The following is a 15,952-nucleotide window of genomic DNA, read 5'->3' as shown; positions in this document are numbered from 1 at the left end:
GATGATTGGGCCAGAGTCAGGGCGAACCGCGGCGGGATCCCACTTTGTCCCGCAGGGTGGCAGGGGTCTGTTTCGTTTGTAGCGAACAACCAATGAAGCCGCTGATGTCACCAGTTGCAGGGCTCCTGAAGCGAAGTAAGGAAAACCAGCAACAGCGCACCCAGCGATGGACTCTGGGGGGTCACTGGGGGGCCTGCGGCGACTTGAAGCAGTAAAGTGCACCTGCAGTACCCCTGTCCGGGCCCTGGTCGTTGTTGTATCTGCACCTTGTCGGCCAATCAAAGAAGCACAACTACTTCGGCCAAACCCTTTGCCTGCGATTCCTTGGCACTGGCTCGCCTCTGGCCTCTCGTACTCTTACCAACTTTACGCAGTAATCTCTCTTTCTCTCGTCGTTTCTTGGCCCATCTAGTTAATTGCTTGACATCTGCTTCTTCTCCAAGCTAGAAATCCAGTTGCGCGATAATACCATCGGTCCTGGACACGACAAATAGCCACACGTGGTGATTCTCTTAAGACCACTACCCGACACGAACAAAACTACAGACCTCGACACGACCACCATGCCTATTTTCTAGGTATCGTGAACTGAACCCTCGCCTCCCCCCACGTTTTTCGTTCCTCGGCCGACCTCGACCTCATTTCGATCTACGTCTTCTCTGCCAAGACTATCTCCTTTCCCAACAACAACTTCTTAACGCTCGCACGAGCACGACGACAACGCATAGCTGTCGAGGCTGGTAGCCACCCGGTGATTCGACACATCGGCACCTGTTGGGCCAACTAGTGGACGATGTCGACGACTCCCACTGCGACACCCTCAGGCTCGGCCACCCTGACGGGTACCCTCGCGTCGTCTCTCGCCTCCTCGCTCTCGACCGCTCTCTCTACTACACTCTCTGCGACATTGAGTTCCAATGGAACCATAACATCCACATCGAGTGCTTCGCCAACATCAGATACTGCCTCTGCTACAACATCAGCGCTCAATGTCGCAGGTAGCGAGAAGTACCAAGGAATTACGCTCGTTGCGTTCCTCACTGCCCTGGCAACCGGTTTGGTGGTCTTCGCCATCCAAATCCTCGCCTTTCTGCTTTTAAGAAACAAGATTGCGCGTATTTTGTGCGTATACCGGCTTGACTATCCCTTGCTATACAACACTAACGAACCGCAGCAAACCGAAAACGTACCTCGTTCCTGAGCGCGAAAGAACCGAATCACCTCCTAGCGCACCATGGAGTTTAATCAGCACGCTGGTCAAATACAACGACCGCGAGATCATCAAGAAGTGCGGTTTGGACGCCTACTTCTTCTTACGATACCTCCGAACCCTTCTCACCATTTTTATCCCAATTGCGGCAATCGTCATTCCCATTTTGACTCCGCTGAACTATAGCGATGGCCAAGGCCACGATCTCGTTGACGAGGCGAAGAATGACACTACCAATGGCACGAGCTCTTCTTCAGTCCGTCTCATGGCCAGAGCCAACAACGACGCTACGACAGTGCCTACCGGCCTGGATACTTTGGCATGGGGCAATGTGGGTAAGAACCACACCGGTCGTTACTGGGCACACTTGATTCTTGCATTGCTCGTAATTATTTGGGTCTGCACAGTCTTCTTCTTCGAGCTGCGCGTTTATGTCAAAGTTCGTCAGGACTACTTGACAAGTGCCGAGCATAGACTCCGTGCCTCTGCCACAACTATTCTCGTCAACAGCATTCCTTCCAAGTGGTTGACCGAAGAGGCTCTTAGTGGTCTATTTGATGTTTTCCCTGGTCAAATTCGAAACATCTGGCTCAACCGCGACCTAACTCCACTTCTCGAAAAGATTCAGCAGCGGGAAGACATCCATCTGAAACTTGAATCCGCCGAAACAGATCTGGTCAAAGCTGCGAAGAAGAAGCAACTCAAGAGGAAGAAGCAGGAAGAGAAGGCTGCGAGAAAAGCGTCCAAGTCCAAGGGCCCATCGAGACAGGAGCAGGCTCTCAGGAGACAGGCAGAAGACGCTGAGGCTAAGAAGAGGGCTGAAGCTGGTCAAGGTGTTAGTTCCGGCGAACATGATGAGGTCCCTCACGACATCAGCGCTGTCATCAACGAGAACCGCGATGATGCAAAGTCAAGGCGCTCGAGCACTTCATCTTCGAGCTCATCCGAAGATGGTAATCGACCCCAGTCTAAGGGCTTCGGACTGGGCCTTATCGGCGACGGCGTCACCAAGGTTGGGAAAGGTTTGCTTGGGGGCCTGGGAAAGGCTCAAAAAGAAATTAAGGAATTCACTGAAGATGTAGACGACACCGTTGAGACCACCAACGGCTTCGCGATGCTGCATCCAGACAACCGTCCGCGCAAGGTTCAAATTCTGGCCGACAGCGACCGACCCGCCACGCCCAAAAGCACAAAGGACACCACGGAGCAAGTCGAGCCGCTTGCAAACACTGAGACGCACAAGACTCACTCTAGAAATGTTTCTGCTGTCTCTCAGGAAACTGCCGATCCCAACTACAAGCGAAGCTACGAGCCATTTGGCAACGGCAACACCGTCCGCAAAGTCAGCAACCTGGATCATATGTATGATCAGGAAACGCGTAAATTCTGGCAATTTTGGAAGGCCCCTGCCGGTGGCTACGCGTCACCTGTGCCTCAGGGATTCGATGGCGGAGAGTATCCATTCAACCAAAAGAAAGATAAGACCTTGTGGCAGAACATCAAGTCTTATATTCCCTTCATGGGCGACGACGAACAAATCCCTATCGACTATCCCGAATGGAATGCTGTCGGCGGCGAATACAAGAACATCTTGGATGATGACGCAGAATGGCGCAAATGGGTCAAGGAGAAGGACAGGCCAACTCACCGACTTCCACGCTGGGGTTTCCCAAACTGGCTCGCATGGCTCACATTTGGCCCCAAGGTTGACACAATCTACTGGTGCCGCTCTGAGCTGGCCCGTCTGAACGTCGAGATTGAAGACGATCAAGCACACCCAGAGCGGTATCCCCTCATGAACTCTGCCTTTATCCAATTTAACCACCAGGTCTCAGCGCACATGGCTTGCCAAAGTCTCATGCACCACATTCCAAAGCACATGTCACCCCGAATCAACGAAGTTTCGCCAAAGGATGTCATTTGGGACAACATGGCCATGAAGTGGTGGCATGAGTCAATCAGATCTGGCACCGTCACCATCATCATCGCGGCCATGGCTTTCTTCTGGGCTATTCCTATTGCCTTCACAGCGTCAATTGCCAACATTGATGGTCTGGTTGAGAGGTTCCCGTGGCTGGACTGGATCAAGAAGGCGCCCATCGATAAGGTCGCTTCTGCGATTGCCGGTGTCTTGCCAGCGATTCTGCTCGCCCTCCTGCTCTTCATTGTCCCTCATATCCTCGAACAGCTTGCCCTCTTCCGGGGTGTCAAGACGGGATCACAGAAAGCAGAATTCGTCCAGCGATTCTACTTCGTCTTCCTCTTCATCCAAGTCTTCCTTGTCGTTTCCATCGCGTCATTCTTTACCGCGTCGGCCGAAAAGTTGGCCCAGAACTTCGAAGGCCTTACCAATGTCACGAACATTTTGGATCTCCTTGCCGACAACCTACCAAGAGCGTCGAACTACTTCTTTTCCTACATGTTGCTCCAGGCATTGTCTGTGAGTTCTGGTACATTGCTCCAGATCGGTGCTGTCCTGGTTTGGTATATTCTGGCCAGGGTTCTTGACTCTACAGCCCGCGACAAGTGGAAGCGGAACACGACCTTGTCAAAGATTGCGTGGGGTCAATTCTTCCCCGTCTACACCAACTTTGCCTGCATTGCACTTGTTTACTGCGTCGTTGCTCCGCTCATTTCGCTATTCGCGGTCCTGACGTTTGGCTTGCTGTGGTTTGCTCAACGCTACAGTATGCTCTATGTTACGCGATTCGAGAATGATACAGGCGGCGTCTTGTATCCCCGCGCGATCAATCAGACGTTCACGGGCCTGTACGTGATGGAGGCTTGCTTGGCAGGCTTGTTTTTCATCGTGCAAGATGAGCATGACAACAACACTGCCGTGCCGCAGGGTATCATTATGCTCATCACCATAGGATTTACAGCCGTTTACCAAGTTTCGCTCAATACGTCTTTCTCGCCGCTGTTCCGATACTTGCCCATCACCGTCGAAGACGAGGCAGTCATCAGAGACGAAGCATTTCAACGAGCACAGAACAAGCGCCTTGGACTCGGCGACGACGACGATGATGAAGACGATGAGAAGACGCCCATGAGAAATGGAGACGGTGCTGGATCGGTCAACCGCGATATCGAAATGCAAACCATGAGTAACGGAGCACCGAAAAGGAAGCCTTCGACTATGCGTAAGGTCAAAGATGTCGGTCACTGGGCTAAGAGGGAGGGCAAAAACCTGCGTAGCAAGACCTGGAAGATGGGCCCCGCACCCGTACACACGGCAGCCGAGTACCGACGTCAGCAGCGAAATAAGGATCTCGAGGCTCAACGGGCACTGGGAGAAGCGCTGTATGGCGGTTTCCACGACGAAATCGAAGACTTGACGCCCGATGAGCGTGACGCACTCGTTAAGAACGCGTTCAAGCATTACGCTCTTCGGGCGCGCGCGCCTGCAGTCTGGTTGCCCCGCGACGATATTGGGGTGAGTGATGACGAGATTCGGCGCACCAAGGAGTACAGCGAGCACATCTGGATCAGCAACGAGGGCACGGCTCTCGACAGCAAGGTTCGCGTGGTGTACGGCGCCAACCCGCCCGATTTCTCAGAGATTGACATTATCAACCTTTGAATTGTGTATTTGAATATGTAATGAAACAAACGCATATACCCAGCCGGCGTTAAGGGGAAACATTAGCATTAGAGAAGAACAGAAATAGCGTTAGTGTTTTGGAGTATCGGAATACAGTCCTTGAATACTCTTGACCTACAATCCCACTGCCACCTATCACATTGCATCAGCCAACATCGTGAATCCGACACAAACAAAGACCTGGAAAGAGGAACATTGGACGACTACCTAGTGCTTATAAATCATCAAAGACCAATGACGTTGGAGACTCGACGAAGATTCGGAGGCACATAGACGACGTATTCCCCGCACCCCCCCTCTTCTTGCATCAAGTTGCTGCTAATAAGTCGCTGATCCAACTGCAGGTCAATCTCATCTTTGCGAACGTAGAGTCTTCTATCAAACCAGCAATTTGCTACTTTTGACTATATCTTCCCCTATCGAATTAAGACGAACAGCGAAAGAAAGAAACAAGATGACCAAGACCGGGAAAGCCAAGGCCGTTGTCAACGGTACCACGCTCGCGGAGGCGACGGAGTGGGAGGAGGTCGAGGGCAACGTCTACTTCCCGCCCTCGGCGGTCAAGACGGAGGCGTTTGAGAAGACGGAGACGACGACGTTTTGTCCTTGGAAGGGGACTGCGAATTACTACTCGGTTAAAGTCGGGGGTGAGATCATGTTCTGATATGTCGTTTTGGTCTACTACTCCTATGCATTTGGATGTACAACGGCTGACTATGGGGGGTGGCGTGGATGTGTGTAGATGACAAGCTCAAGGACGCTGCTTGGTATTATCCTACGCCCAAGGATGGGGCGAAGGAGATTAAGGACCATGTCGCCTTTTGTGAGTTGTTTCCCGCGTTTGCTTTAGGATTTCTGATATCAGAGAGGGATAGAGGTGAAATGAAGGGCTGACTTTGAGGGATAGACAAGAGTAAGGTGACTGTCACTGTCGAGTAGTTGGGTTCTTGGAGAAAGCTAGGGAGTATGTGAGGGCTGGTTTTGAGTTTCGCTATTTATCCAAATGAACGGCAGGAAAGGCTGTCGGATGTCGAAAGCAATGCAGATCAAATCAGCGCCGTCTATCTTCCCGAGTTTACTGAATACTTCTCCGTGTTGCTCCTCCTCCACTCTGGGTCTTGTTGGGATGTCGTCGGAGTGCCCCACTTTTGCTGAAATACTGTCATGATATCTCACCTCACGTCATGAAGGAAGGAACGAGGAAGCAGGAAGCACAAAAACAGCAAAAAGAAGGCCGCCCGGGATGAGGATCGAACCCAGCGCCAATAAATGGCAGCGGTGAAGGTAGTCATGCGCCTCAACCCAGTTGGCCAGATAGACGAGCCAAATGTCCAAGATATTTACTGAGGCGAACGAAAGGATTGAATATATACCCTCCTGCGTCAGTCACCGCGTCGGTTCCTTCCTCAGACATGTTACATATTCATAGGATGAAAAAAATACCAAAATTTGGATTTTGGACCTGGGTATCCCCTCTTTCTACATAAGCCATGACCATAGGGAAGAACTTGCAAACCTTACCATGATACTACCCGTCTAGACTTCGACAATCTCATCATCATCGTCGTCATCATCAACCTCCTCGACCTTTGAGCCATCGGTAAGCTCCTTAGGCTTGGACTCCGCCTCGCCCTCGCCCTCCTCTGGCTCCTCGTCTCTCATCAGTACTTGCACCAGACGGTCGCATGCATCCTTGACGCCCTCGTCGTTGACGCGGGAGTGGTTTTCGCGGATGATGGGGTACACGCTGACTCTTCTCAGCAGATCGCGGCCTCCTCTCGTCGTCGTGAAGAGCAGAAGCGTCTCGACGTGCGTTTGGATGATCTTGGGATCCGAGTCACGCTTCTTGTCGGGGGGCAAGAGTTGCAGATCAGGCAGCATGCCCATGGTGTCGTCCTCGTCGTACTCCTCGTTGCCAGTGATGGGGAGGAGGATGTAGGGGAGAATATCGACCTCGTCCTCGTCCATGAAGGTGGAGTGGAACTGGATCTCAAATGCGACGTTCTTGATCGTGCTCGCGACACCCTTCCTCCGGATCTCGGACTGGTGCTCGGTGAAGACCTTGAGCTTGGTGATGGGGATGACCTCATCGTAGTCTTGCCGGGTGACAAAGTGCTGGCGTACTTCAGCGTGCTTGGTGAGATCTGCAAAGAGGTAGGCGAGGTAGTCGTAGTCGGCATCCTTGTTGTAGGCTCCCTTTTCCTTTACGAAGAGATCGACTAGCTGGTTTAGAACTAAGTCGTTGGACTTGAGCTCCGCTGGCGGTGTTTGCTTCTTGGTAACAATAGTGTTGAGTCCATCCCACTTTGCCAAGTTGGCAAGCAGCATTGCCATCAGGTTGGCGTTTGCCTCATCGGGTTTCTATTGGAACGGGGTTAGCATATCGCATAGTCCCATTACTGCATGGTTCTATGCCAAGTTAAAAAGTTGACATACTACTACCAAGTCCAAGAGAATATCGATGAACTTCTGGTCTGTTGCCACGTTCTCAAGAACGTCTTTCTCGGCAGTGAGGTTGACGAGAATTGTCAACGCATGTTCTGCGATTTTCTATCTATTGTCAGTCTCGGGATCAGGCAAGTGATGAAAGGCTTGTGCTTACAGGGTGATCTCTGACTAGGAACTTGAGGTGCTTTACGGGAGTCAAGTTCTCTGTCTTGAAGATTGCCGGGTCTGCCTGTGAGTAGCCTACGAGGTTTTCGATGGCTACCTTTCTGAGATTCGCATTGGGATGAGCGATGAAGCCCACGAGCTATCACATCATGAGACGAGTCCAACAAAGTGCAAGTTAGGCGTTTCTGATCGAGTAAGCATACCTCTTCCAATTCTGTAGGCATTTTTGGTTCTTTTTTAGTGTATATCGTGAACGAAAAGACAGAACTGCGTGAAATATGCTAATTTCCTGGGGCCTTTTGAGGAGAGGTCTCAATTTCACTATAAGACAGACTCGCAGAGTCACTTGCAGAAGCTTTTTGGTGGGGTTTGGTGGCGGGGCATTGACTCTGCTCGCCGATGAAGTCAACATCAGGGGTCCTCATTGGACAAAGGACCAGACAAGCCCCGTAACAAACCGGTCCAGGGTTCTGGGCACTAATCAGGCGCGGGGCAATCGATAAGGAAAATCAAAAATTTCTGGCTCACAGGAAAAAAAAAAAAGAGGCACCGCTTATCCCGCCTGTCAGTCGTACTCCGCCACGACCATTTCTCACCGAGTGATTCTCAACAATGGGCAAGGCTACCACCCCGACCGACCGCCAGTCGCGGAGACACAACCCTTTGCAGGATGATATCCTTGCTACGGGTCCCTTGAAGAACAAGGCGCCCAAGAGAAAGAAGGGCAAGAACTCGGACGAAGAAGACAATGGCGAAGGCTTCGTCGATGCGACACGGAGTCGCACCATTCTCAAGCTAGGCCGAGAGCTTGCCGAGGAGGACGGCTCTGCGAAGCCTCAAGCCGCCGCGAAACCCACTGTCGACCTTTTTGGAATCGAGTCGAGATACGGCACCGATGTTGGCGACGAACAGGCGTACGACGATGAGGACGCCTGGGGTGAAGAGGACGAAGTTGTTGAGGAGATCGAGATCGACCCCGAAGACCTCGAGACATACCGCAAATTCTTGCCCGAGGCCGAAGATGACCCTGCGGCAATGCTGAACCAGCACGGCTGGGGTAGCAAGGGTCCCGACGACGAGATGGCTGGCGGTGGCACCAACTTGACGGAACTCATCCTGGAGAAGATTGCGGCGCACGAGGCTGCCGAGGCCCGGAAAGCAGCGGGCGTCCCCGTTCGTGATGAGGAATATGAGCTTCCCCCGAAGGTCGTTGAAGTATACACAAAGTATGTACCCAAGATTGGCGATCACCGGAAGTTTGTTGCTAACCGTTTGATAGGGTTGGATTTATTCTGTCGCGATACAAGAGCGGCCCCCTGCCAAAACCCTTCAAAATTTTGCCGACTCTGCCTCATTGGGAGGATATCATTGAGGTTACGGAACCCCAAAAGTGGACGCCGAATGCTGTTTACCAAGCGACGAGGATCTTTTCTGCTTCGAAGCCCATCGTCTGCCAGAAGTTCATGGAGCTTGTTGTCCTCGACAAGGTCCGCGAGGATATCTACGAGAATAAGAAGCTGAATGTGCACTTGTTCGACGCGCTGAAGAAGAGTCTTTACAAGCCCCGAGCTTTCTTCCTTGGCTTCTTGTTCCCCCTTCTTTCCAGCGGCTGCACAATCCGTGAGGCGCAAATTGTTTCCGCTGTGCTCGTCAGAGTGTCAGTGCCAGTACTTCATTCCGCTGCGGCTTTGAAGGGTATCACCGAGATGTAGGCTTCCCTGTTCTTCAAGTTCTGGGTGTGAATATGTGCTAACGCGGCTGCAGTGCTGCTCAGGAAGCTTCGGCGGGCACCGAGGGCGGTGGTGCGGCCAACATCTTCATCAAGGCCCTGCTGGAGAAGAAGTACGCCCTTCCGTACCAGGTCATCGACTCGCTCGTCTTCCATTTCCTGCGATTCAGAAGTGTGGACCCTGCATCCATCAAGGAGGGTCAGTCTTTCTCTGGAGACATGGTCAAGTCGCTGCCCGTTGTCTTCCACCAAAATCTTCTGGCATTCGCCCAGAGATACAGAAACGACTTGAGCGAGGACCAGCGAGAGGCGCTGTTGGACTTGCTGTTGACCCACGGCCACCACTCTATTGCGCCTGAAATTAGGCGAGAGTTGCTGGCTGGCAGAGGAAAGGGAGTGGCTGTTGAGCAGCAGAGTGCCGCATTCGACGGTGATGATACGATGCTCGTGGATTGAACGACACATGAAAACAACTGGGACATGGGAAATGGAGCTTGGCCAACCCCTGGGCATTAGAAGGCGTTAGCAGGTCTGATTTGATACCCGCAATCCTAATCGAATGGATTCTGAGAAGCTCGTGATATTTTGACGCGTGATTCACGTTTCTGTGGACTTCCTACTTGGCAGGGGCCCCTTTACTCGCCTCAAATTACCTTACCTGAGGTAGGTGTCCCATCCTGCCGAAACGGAGGTTAGCGGGGACCACCACGTGCCGTCTTCAGCATCGAACTTGTCCAGTCCCTGCCGTAAGTATTCCGAACAAACTCTTTTCGAAATCTTTCCTCTTGATCACCTTCGATTATCTTTATGGTTCTCCCTGCAGCCTGCCTAGCCCTCCTCATTTGGCCGGTCATTGATTCCACGAATCCCTAGCAAGCCGTCCTTAGCCTAATGGCCTCTATTCATACAGTCGACGGCAATGATGCAGTGACAGAACGCCAGAGCTCTAGGGATGATCTGCCGATGAGTATCGTGGCATTCAATGACCCTTTTCAGGACCCCGTCCGGACTCGCAGACGGACGTAAGTCTGCCATGTGCTGGTAATGACAGCTCTTGATGCTGACCCCATTCACAGATCGTCTTCGCAGTCCTATCCCATATCCAACCGCGACGTTCACAGGCTGTCCTTTAAAACGGCGCTCAGAGTCACTTGTCCTGAGGTTTTGCAATTTGCACCTGGAGATAGCTGGGATGGATCCAGTACGCCCAAGAGGGGACAGTGTGACGGATACTTTGGCTCACTGCCAGCAACACCTACTACGCCACAGTCACTGCCCCGTCCCAGCACTAGGTCAACTCCCACTCAGCCGTCTCCAATGGATTGGCCAATGACTCCAAGGCCTGGAAGCTATCATGACCCTCCAAGGCCCCCCAAAGAAGGATGCGAGTAGGTCTGGTTTCCTGAAGGATATTGGGCTGAGCGAGAGATCATCTCTGGAAAAGCGCGCCAAGGCAGCGCAAACAAGCGTTGGAGATGGGCCAACAGATCCCCAAAGATTCGAAATGTTAGCACTAGTGAGCAAGAGATGCTGCCTCCGGATGTTCCCTCGTCTCCAAGGTCCGTACTCAGCTCCAATGGGCCGCTTAGCCCATCGTCGGAGGAGTTCCAGACTAGAGTGTTGCAGAATACGTTGCTTCACACAGTACGACCTAGTTTGGACCGGATGCCGAGTATTCAGCATACCCTCAATTCATCGGAGGAAAAACTAGCAATGACACTCCAAGAACCTCCGCCAGAGCTAGCACAGCCGTTGGAATCAACTCATGGCGCAAGCTCCGGTGCTCCATCGATAAGCCAGAGCATCCAGAGCCGGAAAAGCATCAGACTGTTTTCTTTGTTCAAGAACATGACTGTCAGTACATTGGTGTTAGACCGAGCGGGGTGTATTCTAATGTCGAGCAGAAGCAATCGTCCGAGTCGATATCCGAATCTCTAGCCTCCGAGCAACTCGCCGACGTGCCGAAGAATATCTCAAGCTCTCCGATATCCAAAACGCTGACTTGGTTCACCAACAAAGAAGATCAAAGATCTACGGCCACAGGCACAAGCTGGTTCGGCAAGGCCCCTTGGCACCGTAAAGACTCCAACGACACCATCAGCAGTGCCACAAGTTCTGTTCGAGACTTTTTGGCAGGAAAAACTCCACCTGTCACGCCTGATCCCGAGGGCTTCTTGAGTCGTAGGAAACCAACAATTGCCGATCTTAATGTAAGCTAACATCAGACATAGGCCAACAAGACTCCACCCTGACGCCGTACCCTGCTGGAGTGAGTGCATCCAGATCATCTTCGAGAAGTGTTCAACTGACCGTCACTTCAGGAAGCTACAAGGGTGAGAACTCCGCCAACGCACGAGGACACCGCGGATGGAAAGCCACGAGGCTTTTTCACAGACATGGTTCCACCTGGGGAAGACAGTGATACCTGGGACGCTGCTCAACCGGCCAGATCTACAAGCGTTAAACGAAACCAAACGAGATGCGACGACAATCTCCCAAAAAGACCCAAGGAGTGGTGGGAAGCAAAGCAACGAATACAACCCAAGCGGAGACTAACAGGACCTCGCAATTTCGAATTTGATCTTCCGGAGCACCTACCCAGTAGTCCAATGTGTCCGGCGAACCCTAAACACGTATCGGGTGGTACTGGGGTTTGTGTTTATCATGGGAGAGGGAGGAAAGAGTCAACACTCAAGATAGAGCATAAAATGAGTGACAGACGCCAAGGATCAGAAGTGTCTATTACCTCGGAGACCGATGAGAGATCAATATGGGACTGATGCTGGCTGAACCTTTATTCACGCCCTAGAACAGATCAAATTGACATATTCACACGGTCCTATTACCTTGTGTGGGCATCACTAATAATCATGCGTTCTCCAAACAAATCATGATTATAGGGATGTGTGGGTCAAGGTCGAGAGAAAGCAGCTTGAAGCTTGAAGGTACATAGGAGGCTCAATTGTGGCGCAGCTCTATAGATTGGCGTGTGATTAATATGGGCCATGTAATGTGGCTGAAAATGGCGATAGGTAGCCAGCAACTGAGGCTGAACCTCTAGCCCCAAATTTCGAGGCTCGTAAACACTCCGTCGCATCTACACATACAACCCAAGTCACGCTCAATTCGGTCATCCAAGCCTTTTGGTCATCTTTCCAGGCTTTCAGAAGCTCTATAAGAGCCCGATACTTATAAGCCTATTGTTTCTTTTACCTATCATTATGGCTGCTAACGAGCAGGATCCACTGCTCCTGCTGCGGCAATCCATCGCATCGAAACGACCTGCGGTTCCCACAGCTTCAGCCGATGCTTCTGCGACCGAGGTTCCTCTCTCGCAAGCTACCCATCTACTCTTCTCGCACCCAGCTCCCGTTTCTGTATCGCTCTCGACACCGACGCGTTTCATTTCAAGCGACCGCCCGGTCGACCTGCGATCCATCTACTTCGCCTGGCTAAACAAGGATGTTGCAATTCCCGAATACAACGCAAGCGCTACCCGCCTCAACGAAGAACTGGGCAGCCTAGGCACTGTCCAAAACCTTGCCTTCGTCGAACGTTTAGACTTGTTCACTTGGCTGGAAGGCGCTAGTGAGGAGAGTGAACACATCAAGCCTTTGGCTGGCGACAAGGACGGCAAGGAGGGAGCTAGTGCGAGCGCGTCCAAGACTGCCCCAGCAACTGCGGCCAGTCGAGCTGGACGAGGCACTTTGGATCCTAGATTGGCGGTCATCTACAATGGAGAGCGCAAGATGGGGGATCGCAACTCTGTGTTGCGCGGCGTGAAGCACACGGTGAGTCGCGATCAACCTCACAACCAAGCTACGCATGACTGACTCGATTTCTTTTTAGGACTTCTCCCATGTCCGTAAGCTCGCTGTTCCTTTCATCCAGAAGAAACCCAATGGCTCGTCGAACATAAGCGCCAACCCATCCCTCGCGCTCAACCAGAAGGCCCCAACGAGGCGACCAGACCCGATTATCCTCCTCTCGCCCTCGGCCTCCTCCCTTCTGCGCCTGTCCAACATCCGCTCTTTTCTCGAGTCAGGGCGCTACGTGCAGCCCGACGGCAGCGCTGCTGCTAGCATGCTGCACGTCTCCCGCGTCATGAAGGATATCGACCCGTCGCGGCCCATGCGTTTCATTCTCGTCGAGGGCCCTGAGCAGTTCAAACCCGAGTACTGGAATCGCGTTGTTGCAGTCTTCACAACTGGCCAGTCATGGCAGTTCAAGAACTACAAGTGGAGCTCTCCTCCGGATCTGTTCCGCCGTATTTTGGGCATCTTCATCGGCTGGCGCGGGGAGCAACCGCCAGACAGCGTAAAGGACTGGGGCCACCGCGTGTTGCAGCTCGGCGTTGATCGCTGGCGTGATGGAACTGGTGCTCAGGAGGCGGCCAAGTTCAGGGACAAGGAAGCTGCAGAGTCGATCTGGCGGGCAATTGAGGCGAACATGAAGAACAAGGGATGGACAAAAACCACTGCGCCAACCCAGCTATGAGTTCCCATCAGAGTCTCTTAGGATGACGCACAGAGATGGCTGTCATCGATGCTACGGGACCGAGGACTAGGGTATCCGACTTCCACATAACAACCAAAGTCTATCATGCATGCAAAAGTAAAACACAGGGGCTGGGAAACAAGTTCACAGCGATGGCGTTCAAGGATTGATTTGTGCCAGGCGGCTAGCAGAGGGGACTGCTCTAGGGCAACTTTTAAGGTACCAGAGACTAGAGTGACTACCATGACATCAAAGTCTTGAAGAGGAAGTTTTGAAAAGTATCTCACTTATTTGGTGATAAAAGCGAGGGGTTGCGACTCAGTTGAGAAAGGCACCAATGGATACGTCTTAACTGTACCCTTCCATTCTTCCGCCGGGCAATACAAGATAAATGGCGCTGATGAGACAAAGACCAGGGAGGTTCCACCTGGGTTCATCGAGTAGGTTGTATTGAGATCATATCCGTTGCAGAAAACCACTGCCTTACAACACGCCAATGAAGCTGAGGCCCAGGGCATCCATATGCCCCTGGTCTGTCTTGATGGCGGGGGCGGGTCCTGATCCTGACGTCGTCTAGCATAAGTGTTTGATCCTAAGGCAAGGTGTTCGGTCGATCATATCCCTCTTACGCATCGTTACGAATACTTGGAGGGGGTTCAAGTTCGATAGAAGAAACAAAACCGGCTTTGAGATGTTTACGTAGCTTTCGGCTGGCGTAGGAGTGGGCTCTAAACTCGCGTGGACTTGGGTTCATGCGGGGGAGGGGTCCGGCGGGCTTACTGCAGATGAGCCAAGCTGGGAGGCCGGGCAACGGTAGTTTTGTGACAATCTTTCAGTAGTTTTTGTTATTAGCCGCCTTCATGTGTTGCAGAGAGATTGTTTGTTTGATTGATCACAAAAAGCTCGTAAGACTCCATCTGGCTCAAGATTTCCTCTTGGGAAATTGTTTCTTCAACATATGTGAGGCGCAATTGGGGGTTCCGAAGCCTCAGCTCAGATAGCTCCAGTCGGAGACTTTGAGGCTACTGTCTAATTACCTTAGTGTCAGCTTAGGCCGGCACAAGGTTGCCGAAGATTGGATTCTCCTTCGAAAGTCTTGTCTCTTCAGATTTGAGGTGACCCCCCGTGACTGGAATGCATCGGCGCAGATGCCGTCGAATCCACGCAGCGTCGAGGGCATACGAAGAATCCGTAACTAGGGCAATTTGGGTAGCTCCATCCTCCAACTCCATCCTCGAACTCCATCCTCGGCTCGGTTTATCCAGGCGATGCTTGGAAATGCATCACGCCTGCCGATATTCCACGCTAGAACGGTGGCTTAGCCCAGCTGGATAGGCTGACTAAAGAAAGGTTAGGCAACTCGGGTGAGGCTTGAGGCGATGAGATCCCCACCATGGAGGCGATATGATGCTAGGTAGTCGTGCGTAGCTATCTGTAGATACCTCGCCCTTCCCCACTACCTATTGCGGGTATTGTTCGAAGAGGCGTATTTGGTGAAATCGAAGGAGAGTCCAGACGACATTCTGGCATGCCTTACGTTATGCAGAAACGAGAACACAATAGCGTCAAGCGCACTTACACGCGTCTTGCCGCCAAGCAGGGGGGGGGATGTGCGTCCGTGTCAGTGGAGAGAAGCAAGCAGGCGCAGACTGGCTGCGGGCAAGGCAGGCAACGGTTGGGGAGCTCGAGGCAGCTGGGGATCCAGCTCAGGCAAGAGGTAACCGGGGAGTCCCTGGGAACCCTTCTAAAAAACTAGACCCTTTTACCCCATCCATCCCTCCTTGCTGCCCGCGCAACCGAATGGACAGAGGTGGGTTAGACGGCCCGTCAAAAACAAACGTTGAATTAATATTTGCTTCTTCCTTTTCGGTTTCGCACACTGCCGATGCGGCTCCTTTCTTCTCGTCTTGACGAACTACCCGCGAACCCCTTTCCTTGGAACAACGTCGCATCACAGCTGCGTCTCTTCCACCTCGCCTCTCCCGTCGGGCACCCGCGGCTCTCGTCCGACATTCGCCCACGGTAGTCAGCTTTTGGCATCTCCTGCTGCAGCAGCTGCTTCCCAGTTTGACGTCATCTCGGTGAGTTGCTTTCCCGCACACGCACGTCGCATCGCATCTACCCAATCATCACTGCGTCTTCCTCTATGTGAGATTGTCTAGCAGAACGACGGTGAAGGGCCAACCAGTGCCAGCGAACTTCCTGCGGCTCCAGTCCCTTCGTTGACTGGTTGGCTCGACTTCTCAGCCCGGCATGCCTACCCTGCTTCAGATCGCTTCTCTTCCTCCCCCCACGGTGC

At 52.5% G+C, this 15,952-nt stretch overlaps 6 protein-coding genes across 6 annotated transcripts; 5 read left to right on the top strand and 1 right to left on the bottom strand.

Moving 5' to 3' along the window:
- Positions 1 to 793: 793 nt before the first annotated feature.
- Positions 794 to 4,793, top strand: CABS01_04603 (uncharacterized protein; the record flags this gene model as incomplete). The annotated part of the gene is made up of 2 exons (XM_060537974.1): positions 794 to 1,122; positions 1,175 to 4,793. 2 exons carry the CDS (start codon positions 794 to 796, stop codon positions 4,791 to 4,793), a joined length of 3,948 nt encoding a protein of 1,315 aa, XP_060389636.1.
- Positions 4,794 to 5,268: 475 nt separating this feature from the next.
- Positions 5,269 to 5,753, top strand: CABS01_04602 (uncharacterized protein; the record flags this gene model as incomplete). Its single annotated transcript, XM_060537973.1, has 3 exons — positions 5,269 to 5,461; positions 5,557 to 5,637; positions 5,722 to 5,753. The coding sequence occupies 3 exons, from the start codon at positions 5,269 to 5,271 to the stop codon at positions 5,751 to 5,753; spliced, it is 306 nt and encodes a 101-aa protein (XP_060389635.1).
- Positions 5,754 to 6,350: 597 nt separating this feature from the next.
- CABS01_04601 (uncharacterized protein) lies at positions 6,351 to 7,651 on the bottom strand (the record flags this gene model as incomplete). The annotated part of the gene is made up of 4 exons (XM_060537972.1): positions 6,351 to 7,175; positions 7,251 to 7,364; positions 7,417 to 7,566; positions 7,631 to 7,651. 4 exons carry the CDS (start codon positions 7,649 to 7,651, stop codon positions 6,351 to 6,353), a joined length of 1,110 nt encoding a protein of 369 aa, XP_060389634.1.
- A 388-nt stretch (positions 7,652 to 8,039) lies between these two features.
- CABS01_04600 (bystin) lies at positions 8,040 to 9,612 on the top strand (the record flags this gene model as incomplete). The annotated part of the gene is made up of 3 exons (XM_060537971.1): positions 8,040 to 8,653; positions 8,707 to 9,135; positions 9,192 to 9,612. The coding sequence occupies 3 exons, from the start codon at positions 8,040 to 8,042 to the stop codon at positions 9,610 to 9,612; spliced, it is 1,464 nt and encodes a 487-aa protein (XP_060389633.1).
- Positions 9,613 to 10,047: 435 nt separating this feature from the next.
- On the top strand, positions 10,048 to 11,936 carry CABS01_04599 (uncharacterized protein; the record flags this gene model as incomplete). Its single annotated transcript, XM_060537970.1, has 6 exons — positions 10,048 to 10,178; positions 10,233 to 10,317; positions 10,549 to 11,010; positions 11,061 to 11,337; positions 11,388 to 11,425; positions 11,478 to 11,936. 6 exons carry the CDS (start codon positions 10,048 to 10,050, stop codon positions 11,934 to 11,936), a joined length of 1,452 nt encoding a protein of 483 aa, XP_060389632.1.
- Positions 11,937 to 12,377: 441 nt separating this feature from the next.
- Positions 12,378 to 13,653, top strand: CABS01_04598 (Cdc73 family RNA pol II accessory factor; the record flags this gene model as incomplete). The annotated part of the gene is made up of 2 exons (XM_060537969.1): positions 12,378 to 12,947; positions 13,006 to 13,653. The coding sequence occupies 2 exons, from the start codon at positions 12,378 to 12,380 to the stop codon at positions 13,651 to 13,653; spliced, it is 1,218 nt and encodes a 405-aa protein (XP_060389631.1).
- Positions 13,654 to 15,952: the final 2,299 nt, after the last annotated feature.

This window comes from Colletotrichum abscissum (genome assembly GCF_030869225.1).
Source record: "Colletotrichum abscissum strain IMI 504890 chromosome Unknown Scaffold_9.1, whole genome shotgun sequence".
Classification (NCBI taxonomy): Eukaryota; Fungi; Ascomycota; class Sordariomycetes; order Glomerellales; family Glomerellaceae; genus Colletotrichum; species Colletotrichum abscissum.
Note: the sequence above shows the minus strand (reverse complement) of the source record. Positions and strands in the feature narration are given on the sequence as shown.